Here is a 13,199-nt window from a genome sequence, read left to right as displayed (position 1 = left end):
CTGTGATTCGTTCGGGAGGCTGCCGTCCGGCAGTCTCGTAAGCCAATCGGATGATGCTTTTCAGTCAAAAGGAAAGAGAGGTAGCAGTAGCTTTTTGACCTCTCCTCTTGCCAGAATAAACGACAAACAGAGAAGACGTTTGTCTGAAAACCTTTGTTGCTTCTAAATAGAACTTTAAAGCACGTACTACATCTAAATTATGTAACAAACGTTCCTTCTTTGAAACTGGATTCGGACACAAAGAAGGCACCACTATTTCCTGGTTAATATTTTTGTTGGAAACAACCTTTGGAAGGAAACCAGGTTTAGTACGCAAAACAACCTTATCTGAATGGAACACCAGATAGGGCGGATTACACTGCAGAGCAGATAACTCAGAAACTCTTCTAGCAGAAGAAATAGCAACCAAAAACAGAACTTTCCAAGATAACATCTTGATATCTATGGAATGTAGAGGTTCAAACGGAACCCCTTGAAGAACTGAAGAACTAAATTCAGACTCCAGGGAGGAGTCAAAGGTCTGTAAACAGGCTTGATCCTGACCAAAGCCTGAACAAAAGCTTGAACATCTGGCACAGCTGCCAGTCGTTTGTGTAACAAGACAGATAAAGCAGAAATCTGTCCTTTTAGAGAACTCGCTGATAATCCCTTATCCAAACCTTCTTGGAGAAAGGAAAGGATCCTAGGAATTTTAATCTTACTCCATGAGAATCCCTTGGATTCACACCAACAGATATATCTTTTCCATATTTTATGGTAAATTTTTCTAGTTACAGGTTTTCTGGCTTGAACCAGAGTATCTATCACAGAATCCGAAAACCCACGCTTAGATAAAATCAAGCGTTCAATTTCCAAGCTGTCAGCTGGAGAGAAACTAGATTTGGATGTTCGAATGGACCCTGTACTAGAAGATCCTGTCTCAAAGGTAGCTTCCATGGTGGAGCCGATGACATATTCACCAGGTCTGCATACCAAGTCCTGCGTGGCCACGCAGGAGCTATCAAAATCACCGAGGCCCTCTCCTGTTTGATCCTGGCTACCAGCCTGGGAATGAGAGGAAACGGTGGAAACACATAAGCTAGGTTGAAGGTCCAAGGCGCTACTAATGCATCCACTAGAGTCGCCTTGGGATCCCTGGATCTGGACCCGTAGCAAGGAACCTTGAAGTTCTGACGAGACGCCATTAGATCCATGTCTGGAATGCCCCATAATTGGGTCAACTGGGCAAATATCTCCGGGTGGAGTTCCCACTCCCCCGGATGGAATGTCTGACGACTCAGATAATCCGACTCCCAGTTTTCCACTCCTGGGATGTGGATCGCAGATAGGTGGCAGGAGTGATCCTCCACCCATTTTATGATTTTGGTCACTTCTCTCATCGCCAGGGAACTCCTTGTTCCCCCCTGATGGTTGATGTAAGCAACAGTCGTCATGTTGTCTGATTGGAATCTTATGAATCTGGCCTTTGCTAGTTGAGGCCAAGCCCTGAGAGTATTGAATATCGCTCTCAGTTCCAGAATGTTTATCGGGAGAAGAGACTCTTCCCGAGACCATAGACCCTGAGCTTTCAGGGAGTCCCAGACCGCGCCCCAGCCCACTAGACTGGCGTCGGTCGTGACAATGACCCACTCTGGTCTGCGGAAGCTCATTCCCTGGGACAGGTGATCCTGGGTTAGCCACCAACGGAGTGAATCTCTGGTCTTCTGATCTACTTGAATCACTGGAGACAAGTCTGTAAAGTCCCCATTCCACTGTTTCAGCATGGTCTTAGATGAATTCGCGCAAAAGGAACTATGTCCATTGCTGCAACCATCAACCCTACTACTTCCATGCACTGAGCTATGGAAGGACGTGGAACAGAGTGAAGAACTTGACAAGCGTTTAGAAGTTTTGACTTTCTGACATCTGTCAGGAAAATCTTCATTTCTAAAGAATCTATTATTGTCCCCAAGAAAGGAACTCTTGTCGACGGAGACAGGGAACTTTTTTCTATGTTCACCTTCCACCCGTGAGATCTGAGAAAGGCCAGAACGATGTCTGTGTGAGCCTTTGCCTTTGACAGAGACGACGCTTGTATCAGAATGTCGTCCAAATAAGGTGCCACTGCAATGCCCCTTGGTCTTAGAACCGCTAGAAGGGACCAGAGTACCTTTGTGAAAATCCTTGGAGCAGTGGCTAGCCCGAATGGGAGAGCCACAAACTGGTAATGTTTGTTCAGAAAGGCGAACCTTAGGAACTGATGATGATCTTTGTGGATAGGAATATGTAGATACGCATCCTTTAGATCCACGGTAGTCATAAATTGACCCTACTGGATTGTAGGTAAAATCGTTCGAATAGTTTCCATTTTGAACGATGGCACTCTGAGAAATTTGTTTAGAATCTTTAAATCCAGAATTGGTCTGAAGGTTCCCTCTTTTTTGGGAACTACAAACAGATTTGAGTAAAACCCCAGTCCTTGTTCCACAGTTGGAACTGGGTGTATCACTCCCATTTTTAACAGGTCTTCTACACAATGTAAGAATGCCTGTCTCTTTATTTGTTTTGAAGATAAGTGAGACATGTGGAACCTTCCCCTTGGGGGTAGTTCCTTGAATTCCAGAAGATAACCCTGAGAAACTATTTCTAGTGCCCAGGGATCCTGAACATCTCTTGCCCAAGCCTGAGCGAAGAGAGAGAGTCTGCCCCCTACTAGATCCGGTCCCGGATCGGGGGCTACTCCTTCATGCTGTTTTGGTAGCAGCAGCAGGCTTCTTGGCCTGCTTACCCTTGTTCCAGCCTTGCATCGGTTTCCAAGCTGGTTTGGTTTGTGAAGCATTACCCTCTTGTCTAGAGGCTGCAGAGTTGGAGGCCGGTCCGTTCCTGAAATTGCGAAAGGAACGAAAATTAGACTTATTCTTGGCCTTGAAAGGCCTATCTTGTGGGAGGGCATGGCCCTTACCCCCAGTGATGTCTGAGATAATCTCTTTCAATTCTGGCCCAAAAAGGGTTTTGCCCTTGAAAGGGATATTAAGCAATTTTGTCTTGGAAGATACATCCGCTGACCAAGACTTTAGCCAGAGCGCACTGCGCGCCACAATTGCAAACCCTGAATTTTTCGCCGCTAATCTAGCTATCTGCAAAGCGGCATCTAAAATAAAGGAATTAGCTAACTTAAGTGCGTGAATTCTGTCCATAACCTCCTCATACGGAGTCTCTCTACTGAGCGACTTTTCTAGTTCCTCGAACCAGAACCACGCTGCTGTAGTGACAGGAATAATGCACGAAATAGGTTGCAGGAGGTAACCTTGCTGTACAAAAATCTTTTTAAGCAAACCCTCCAATTTTTTATCCATAGGATCTTTGAAAGCACAATTATCCTCAATAGGAATAGTAGTGCGCTTGGCTAGTGTAGAAACTGCCCCCTCGACCTTAGGGACTGTCTGCCATAAGTCCTTTCTGGGGTCGACCATAGGAAATAATTTCTTAAATATAGGAGGGGGGACAAAGGGTATACCGGGCTTTTGCCACTCCTTATTCACTATGTCCGCCACCCGCTTGGGTATAGGAAAAGCGTTGGGGTGCACCGGAACCTCTAGGAACTTGTCCATCTTGCACAATTTTTCTGGAATGACCAGGTTGTCACAATCATCCAGAGTAGATAGCACCTCCTTAAGCAGTGCGCGGAGATGCTCTAATTTAAATTTAAATGTCACAACATCAGGTTCTGCCTGTTGAGAAATTCTACTTGAATCAGAAATTTCCCCATCTGAAAAAACCTCCCTCATGGCCACTTCAGATTGGTGTGAGGGTATGACAGAGTAATTATCATCAGCGCCCTCCTGCTCTACAATGTTTAAAACAGAGCAATCGCGCTTTCTTTGAAATGCAGGCATTTTGGATAAAATATTTGCTATGGAGTTATCCATTACTGCCGTCAATTGTTGCATAGTAACAAGCATTGGCGCGCTAGAAGTACTAGGGGTCGCCTGCGCGGGCATAACTGGTATAGACACAGAAGGAGATGATGTAGAACTAGGTCTACTCCCTTCATCTGATGAATCATCTTGGGCAACATTACTATCTGTGGCAGTACTGTCCTTACTTTGTTTGGACGCTATGGCACAATTTGCACACAATTTTGAAGGGGGAGACACATTGGCTTCCATACATACAGAACATAGTTTATCTGAAGGCACAGACATGTTAAACAGGCTTAAACTTGTCAATAAAGTACAAAAACAGTTTTAAAATAAAACCGTTACTGTCTCTTTAAATTTTAAACAGGGCACACTTTTTTACTGAATATGTGAAAAACTATGAAGGAATTGTTCAATCTTAACCAAATTTTCACCACAGTGTCTTAAAGCACTCAAAGCATTGCACCCCAAATTTCAGACCTTTAACCCTTAAAATGACAAAACCGGAGCCGTTTATAGTTTTAACCCCTCTACAGTCCCAGCTACAGCCTTTGCTGCGACTTTACCAAACCCAGGGGGGTATACGATACCAAATGAAGCCTTCTAGGGACCTTTTCAACTACTTCCAGACCCATACACATGCAGCTGCATGTCTTGCTCTCAAAAGTAACTGCGCAGTAATGGCGCGAAAATGAGGCTCTGCCTACTACAAAGAAGGCCCTTCCTGACTGGGAAGGTGTCTAAGCCAGTGCCTGCCGTGAAAATAACGTTCCCCAAAGTTATAAAGTGTGAATTTTAACCTCAAGCTGTATAAAATGCCCAAATAAAGCAATCGATCTAGCCCATAAAAGTGTCTACCAGTTTTATAGCCCATATTAAGCCCTTTATTCTGTTTGAGACTAAGAAAATGGCTTACCGGTCCCCATGAGGGGAAAAATGACAGCCTTCCAGCATTACACAGTCTTGTTAGAAATATGGCTAGTCATACCTTAAGCAGAGAAGTCTGCTAACTGTTTGACCCAATTGAAGTTATCTCATCTCAACAGTCCTATGTGGAAACAGCAAACGATTTTAGTTACTGCTGCTAAAATCATATTCCTCTCACAAACAGAACTCTTCATCCTTTTCTGTTTCAGAGTAAATAGTACATACCAGCACTATTTTAAAATAACAAACTCTTGATAGTAGAATAAAAAACTACAACTAAAAACCACATACTCTTCACCATCTCCGTGGAGATGCTGCCTGTGCAACGGCAAAGAGAATGACTGGGGTGGGCGGAGCCTAGGAGGGACTATATGGACAGCTTTTGCTGTGCTCTTTGCCATTTCCTGTTGGGGAAGAGAATATTCCCACAAGTTATGGATGACGCCGTGGACCGGACACACCAATGTTGGAGAAATATTCCTCATACTTATGCATAATTTAAAAAATTATACTTTCATTATTTATTTTGCATTCTTTCCAGTAAACTCAGAAAAGTGTAGAGCTGTCACTCCCCCAAAAGATAATGGTGTGCATTCTGTGTCGTGCAAAACTCTGACACTCCCACATGTTGCACAGTGACTGGTTGATATCTGCAGGCGGCTTTTTATATCTGTCCCTAATTGGTCATAGTAAAGGAAGATAAACAACATTCAATAGGCTTTACAAGCGCTGTGTACTGAGGCTGCAAAAATGCATATATTTCTAATAAAATGAGGTAGTAAATGTTTTTAAACATGTATGTGTGTATGCATATATGTTGTTATGCAGTGAATAATGTCTAATGCATAATTTAAAAAAAAACTTTAATGACCCTTTAAGTGTAGAGAGGGTAAAGCCAAAAGTAAGGTAAATATTAAAGATGCAAGCTAAATCAGGACAAATAATAGTTGACTGAAGAAGTGGCCATGTCATAGGACAAGTGAAAATATTCCATCACATGTAAGAATGAGTCTGACAAACAGGAATTTGCTGTAGGTGTGTGGGAATATGGCCTAACATTATTTTATATCTAATGGTGTTGATGTTATCTTTAATGAAGATGGCAAGGTCCTGAGAAGCTATAATAAAAAAGAAAATTTATGCTTACCTGATAAATTTATTTATTTTTTGACACAATGAGTCCACGGATCATCTTAATTACTAATGGGATATTCACCTCCTGGTCAGCAGGAGGTGGCAAAGAGCACCACAGCAGAACTGTTAAATAGCTCCTCCCTTCCCTCCCACTCCAGTTAGTCAACCAAAGTTAAGGAAATAAAGGAAAAGCCAAGGTGCAGACGTATCTGAAGGTTAAAATACCCAATAACCTGTCTTACAAGAACAGGGTGGGCCGTGGACTCATCGTGTCAAAAAAGAAATACATTTATCAGGTAAGCATAAATTTTCTTTTCTTTTTTATGACACGATGAGTCCACGGATCATCTTAATTACTAATGGGATTCAATACCCAAGCTAGAGTACACAGATGATACGGGAGGGACAAGACATGGAACCTAAACGGAAGGCACCACTGCTTGAAGAGCCTTTCTCCCAAAAGCGGCCTCAGCCGAGGCAAAAGTGTCAAATTTGTAAAACTTTGAAAAAGTGTGAAGAGAGGACCAAGTTGCAGCCTTGTAAATCTGTTCCTCAGAAGCATGATTTTTGAATACCCATGAGGAAGCAACAGCCCTCGTGTAATGAGCCGTAACCCTCTCGGGAGGCTGCTGTCCAGCAGTCTCATATGCAAAACGTATGATACTCTACAGCCAAAAAGAAAGAGAAGTAGCCATAGCTTTCTGTCCCTTACATTTTCCTGAAAAAATCACAAAGAAGAAGACTGACGAAAGTCCTTAGTCGCCTGTAGATAAAACTTTAAAGCACGGACCACGTCCAAATTGTGCAGAAGTCGTTCCTTTTGAGAAGAAGGATTAGGACACAAAGAAGGAACAACAATCTCTTGATTAATGTTCCGATCAGAAACAACCTTAGGAAGAAATCCTAATTTAGTACGTAAAACTACCTTATCTGAATGGAAATAAGGTAAGGAGACTCATACTGCAATGCCGAGAGCTCTGACACACAGCGCAGAAGAAATAGCAACAAGAAATAAAACTTTCTAAGATAACAACTTAATATCTAAGCAATGCATAGGCTCAAACGGAGCCCCTTGAAGAACTTTGAGAACTAAATTAAGATTCCATGGAGGAGTAACTGGTTTGAACACAGGCCTGATCCTGACCAAGGCCTGACAAAAAGATTGTACATCTGGGGCATCCGCCAGACGTTTGTGTAACAAAATAGATAAGGCTGAGATTTGACCCTTTAGGGAACTCTTCGATAAACCCTTCTCCAAACCTTCTTGGAGAAAAGACAGAATTCTAGGAATCCTAACTCTACTCCATGAGTAGCCCTTGGATTCACACCAATAGAGATATTTACGCCAAATCTTATGGTAAATCCTTCTAGTTACAGGTTTACGAGCCTGAATCATGCTCTCTATAACCGAGTCAGAGAATCCCCGCTTGGATAAAATTAAGCGTTCAATCTCCAAGCAGTCAGCTTCAGAGAAACTAGATTTGGGTGAAGGAAGGGCCCCTGAATTAGAAGGTCCTTCCTCAACCGGAGTCTCCAAGGTGGCAGAGATGCCATCTCCACCAGATCTGCATACCAAATCCTGCAAGGCCAGGCTGGTGCTATGAGGATCACCGAGGCACTCTCCTATTTGATTCGAGCAATAACCAGAGGAAGAAGAGCAAACGGAGGAAATCGGTATGCTAGATTGAAGTTCCAAGGAACCGCCAGAGCATCTATCAGTTCCGTCTGGGGGTCCCTGGACCTCGACCCGTATCTCGGGAGCTTGGCATTCTGACGGGATGCCATGAGATCCAATTCCGGCTGACCCCACTTGAGAATCAAGTTGAAGAACACTTCCGGATGGAGTTCCCACTCCCCCGGATGAAAGGTCTGTCTGCTCAGGAAATCCGCCTCCCAGTTGTCCACCCCTGGGATATGGATCGCCGATCGGCAACAAGAGTGGGCTTCCGCCCACTGGATTATTTTGGTTACCTCTGTCATCGCTAAGGAACTCCTTGTTCCTTCCTGATGATTGATGTAAGCCACTGAAGATATGTTGTCCGACTAGAACCTAATAAACCGTAGAGAGGCTAACTGGGGCCAGGCCAAAAGGGCATTGAAGATTGCTCTCAGTTCTAGAATGTTTATAGGAAGAACAGACTCTGACTGAGTCCAAACTCCCTGAGCCTTTAGGGAGCCCCAGACTGCTCCCCACCCCAGAAGGCTGGCATCTGTTGTCACAATCACCCAAGATGGTCTGCGAAAACAGGTTCCCTGGGAGAGATGATCTAGAGACAACCACCATTGAAGAGAGTCCCTTGTCTCCTGCTCCAGAGTTATTCGAGGAGACAAGTCTGCATAATCTCCATTCCATTGCCTGAGCATGCTTAACTGCAGAGGTCTGAGATGGAAGCGAGCAAACAGAATGATGTCCATTGCCGCCACCATCAGTCCGATTAACTCCATGCACTGAACCACTGACGGCCGAGGAGTGGACTGAAGGACTAGACAAGTATCTATAATCTTTCTGTCAGAAAAATCTTCATAGACATGGAATCTATTATGGTTCCCAAGAAGGTGACTCTTGTGTCTGGAACTAGGGAAGTCTTTTCCAAATTTTCCTTCCACCCGTGAGTTCTCAGGAAAGATAACACTATGTTGGTGTGGGATCTTGCTTGTTGAAAAGGTGGCACCTTGACTAGAATGTCGTCCAGATAAGGCGCCACCCCAATTCCCTGTGACCGAAGTACCGCCAACAGAGGCCCCAGAACCTTTGTGAAAATTCTGGGAGCAGTGGCCAGGCCGAAAGGAAGAGCCACGAACTGGAAGTGTTTGTCCTGGAAAGCAAACCTTAGGAACTTGTGATGATCCCTGTGAATATGGACATGTAGGTACGCGTCCTTTAAATTCACTGTTTAATCCTCCTGGATTAAGGGAAGAATGGAACGAATAGTTTCCATCTTGAAGGACGGAACCCTTAGAAATTTGTTTAGACTCTTGAGATCTAAAATTGGTCTGAAGGTTCCCTCCTTTTTGGGAACCATGAACAGATTGGAATAAAAACTCTGTACTGGAATAGGAACAATCACTCCCAGGGTGGAGAGGTATCTTACGCAATGTAAGAACGCCTCTCTTTTTTTCTGCTTTGCAGATAATCTTGAAAGAAGAAACCTGCCTCTGGGAGGAAAACTCTTGAACTCTAGTTTGTATCCCTGAGATACAATTTATATTGCCATGGGATCCTGTACATCCTGAACCCAAACCTGAGCGAAGAAGGAAAGTCTACCCCCCTACAAGATCCGGTCCCCAATCGGGGGCATGCCCTTCATGCTGTCTTGGATTCAATAGCAGGCTTCTTGGATTGCTTTCCCTTAGTCCAAGACTGGTTAGGTCTCCATGCAGGTTTGGATTGTTCCTGCTTGGAGGAGGAAGATGAAGAATTTCCTTTGAAATTTCGAAAGGAACGAAAATTACTCTGTCGTCCTTTCTGCTTGTTTCTCTTATCTTGAGGGAGAAGATGACCCTTACCTCCCATGATATCAGAGATAATTTCCGATATGCCAGGTCCAAATAAGGTCTTGCCCTTGTAAGGAATAGCCAGAAGCTTAGACTCAGAGGAAACATCCACAGACCAAGGCTTTAACCATAAAGCTCTGCAGGCTAAAATAGAGAAACCCGAAATCTTAGCTCCCAGCTTAAAAATTTGCAGGGAAGGGTCCGTATTAAAGGCATTAGCTAGCTTCAGAGCCTTTATCCTGTCTTGGATCTCCTCCAAGGAAGTCTCAGTCCTGAGAGACTCAGACAGTGCATCAAACCAATAAGCCGCCGCACTAGTGACGTAGCAATGCACGCAGCTGGCTGCCATTGCAGACCCTGGTGAACATAAATCTTCTTAAGTAGACCCTCTAACTTCTTGTCCATAGGATCTTTGAAAGCACAACTATCCTCTATGGGAATAGTAGTTCTCTTGGCTAGGGTGGAAACAGCCCCTTCCACTTTAGGAACTGTTTGCCAAGCCTCCTTGAAAGAGTCAGCTATGGGAAACATCTTCTTAAAAAAAGGAGAGGGAGAAAAGGGTATATCTGGCTGCTCCCACTCCTTAGTAATGATCTCTGAAGCTCGCTTTGGGACTGGAAATACGTCTGAGAAAGAAGGAACTTCAAAATATCTGTCCAATTTACTAGACTTTATAGGGACAACCACTACTGTGGAGTCACTGTCGTCCAAAGTAACCAAAACCTCCCTGAGCAACAGGCGGAGGTGTTCTAGTTTAAACCTAAAAGATACCACACCTCTGAGTCCGTCAAAGGCAATACACTTTCTGAATCTGAGATTTCACTCTCAGATGCTACAGCGGTACCCTCCTCTTCTTGACCTTGGGAGGGTACCTCCGAAATTGCAACAATTGCATCAGAATTTACTGAATGTCTGGTTTTCCTTTTACGTTTGCCCTGCAACATTAGGAAGGCAGACAATGCATCAGAAATTGTAGAAGACATGAGAGAAGCTATGTCTTTTAAAGTAACTCCAGCGGGAACTAGAGCAGAAGTGCAGGGCACTGCTTGTGCGGGCGGTAAATTTTGGGACGCTTGGGGAGAAAGTGCGGTAAACTTTGACCCTCGTCAGTAGACTCCTGGACAGCATCCGCTTTAGAAAAGTTTTGCTCAGAAAAAATATTTTCCCTATAATTTAAAGTCTTCTCAATACATGAGGGACATAAATGGATTGGTGGTTCCACATTAGCTTCAAAACACAAGGAGCAAGCATTTTCTAAGGCCCCTTAGTACATACTTGTTCACAATTGACCCAATATTCAATAAAAAAAATATTATCTGATAAAAATTTTAAACTCAAAAAAGTTACTGTCTCTTTAAATTCAAAGTGACAACTTTTTTTTTTACTTTAAGGCCTGCAAAGTTACACTACCAATATAAGGCCAAAAAAACACCTCTGCACCACAGCTACCTGACAGGAAAACGGGTGTCTGTGTGTCCGCTCAGCGCTTCAGTAGCAAATTTTCAATCTGTTGCGCTGCAGCAGTAGTTTTCAATCTGGAGCGCTACAGTAGAAATTTCCCAACCGGTGCTAGAAATGCATGCTCTGCACGGACCATGCGTTTATAGACGACAGCACCTTAGAGAATGTGTTCCGACTGACTTCCTGACCGAGTGAATTGGCGCGAACTCGGAAGCCCCGCCTATCGTGGGCGTACTACATCTCTTGTGAAAAGCTCCGTTCCGTTATATATTTTGGATAGTTTTTTTTTCTTTGTTTTTTTTTTTTATTATTTTTTATTGTATGTTCTATCTGAATCACGAAAGAATATAACAATATCCTGCCTGCTAAATTATCTTTAATAATACAGAAAAACTGCAAACAAAGTTTACAGTTTTATGTGGAGGTGTTAAATGTGGGCACAATGGGGACAAAAATTCTTAGCATCTGCAGAAAGCATATATTTCTGTCCTGCTGCCTAGAATCTCCCTCACTGAACATTATATGGAAAGAGGAACCTGTTAGTGATTAAACATTTGTTGCCAACCCATTTATTAATGGCTGCACAAAGGTTCGTTACCGCGAACCTGTCCGCCTGACCACACTGCCTGCATTTAACATTGCACAAGCAGCTGATGGTGCAATGCCGCGACTGTCAATTATCCCAATCGGATCGAGATGCTTTCACCCCGCTACATTCACGCAAGCCTAAAGCACTGGGGCCCCGAAGCTGCTTTCACAGTTTGATAAATGGGGGCCATAGGGTTTAAATGACAAAAACAAAAGTTTAAAGGGAACATCAGTATGAGGTCTTTTAGAAACCTAGGAAATGATGTGAAGGGTTTCTGTCTACCAACTTTACATATTTGCCATCTCCTTTGGTGAACTGGCTGTCAGAGCAGAACAGACAATAACAGCTAATTTAAAGGGACAGTCAAGTCTAAAAAAGCTTTCATGTTTTAAATAGGGCATGCAATTTTAAACAACTTCTCAAATTACTTTTATCACCAATTTTGCTTTGTTCTCTTGGTATTCTTAGTTGAAAGCTAAAACTAGGAGGTTCATATGCTAATTTCTTAGACCTTGAAGACTGCCTCTAATCTGAATACATTTTGACCACTACAGGGCATTAGTTCACATGTCATATAGATAACATTGAGCTCATGCACGTAAAGTGACCTAGGGCTGAGCACTGATTGGCTAAACTGCATGTCTGTCAAAAGAACTGAAATAAGGGGGCAGTCAGCAGAAGCTTAGATACAAGGTAATCACAGAGGTAAAAAGTATATTAATATAACTGTGTTGGTTATGCAAAAATGGGGAATGGGTAATAAAGGGATTATCTTTATTTTTAAACAAGAAAAATTCTGGTGTTGACTGTCCCTTTAAACATGTTGAGATTTTAATATAAAATGAGAAATCCTATATATAAAAAAGACTCTGTAATATACTTTCATTTATTTTGTCCCCTTTTCCTGTAATTCCATTCTGAAATTGTGAGCTTTTCAATTCCTGTTAGAAATGGAAGTGGAGAACACTGTTATATGCCACACAGCCATTGGCTGCACACTTTAGTGACCTATTTATAACTGTCCCTAATTGGCCACAACAGAGAAAGTAACCTAAGTTACAACATGGCAGCTCCCATTGTTTTATAGACACTAAAACTTTACACTTATTTTGTCATATTTAAACGGCTAAAGAAACTTAAAAAAATACATCTACATGTTATTCTCAAATTAATCTTTTCTTTGAATGAATCATGCTATCTAGCATTAACTTCGTGTTTAATTTTCCTTTAAGCATGACTTAAGTTCAAAGGATTTTGAATTTATAATCTTTCCCATCCAATAAAGGGTGCACTATAATTTGCATCATCTAAATCATCTACATCTGTAATCTAGAGTTAAGAGATATATTATACTTACAATATCAGTTCCAACAACAAAATGGCTGGAATCCAAAGGCATGAACTTAATATTTAGTGTCTGAGGTGATCCCAATAAACTTACATCTTTTGAAAAATAACTGAAAAATAAAGTAATATAATAAGTATATAAATATAAAACAGTGATTTTTACAACATAATAAATATCACAACATGTAAACTGAAACATGTTTAAGTAAAGGGTAGTGACTGTTTTATAGTTCCCTGAAACATTACTTATTTTGGGTGGGGTTTTGAAACTTTAGGACCACAGGGATGTCAGTTTCTATAAATCTTTTACTCATTGCACAAAATAGTAAACATGATCTAGTACATGT

General features: G+C 42.4%; 1 protein-coding gene across 1 annotated transcript in view; it reads right to left on the bottom strand.

Moving 5' to 3' along the window:
• DYNC2I1 (dynein 2 intermediate chain 1) overlaps positions 1–13,199 on the bottom strand; it is a 302,447-nt gene that overhangs the window by 32,577 nt on the left and 256,671 nt on the right. The window contains exon 20 of the mRNA XM_053713831.1: positions 12,863–12,962. Within this exon, the coding sequence (XP_053569806.1) occupies positions 12,863–12,962 (100 nt within the window). The remainder of the gene's footprint in view (positions 1–12,862; positions 12,963–13,199) is intronic.

The sequence above is a fragment of the Bombina bombina genome, chromosome 5 (assembly GCF_027579735.1).
Source record: "Bombina bombina isolate aBomBom1 chromosome 5, aBomBom1.pri, whole genome shotgun sequence".
NCBI classification, from domain to species: Eukaryota; Metazoa; Chordata; class Amphibia; order Anura; family Bombinatoridae; genus Bombina; species Bombina bombina.
Note: the sequence above shows the minus strand (reverse complement) of the source record. Positions and strands in the feature narration are given on the sequence as shown.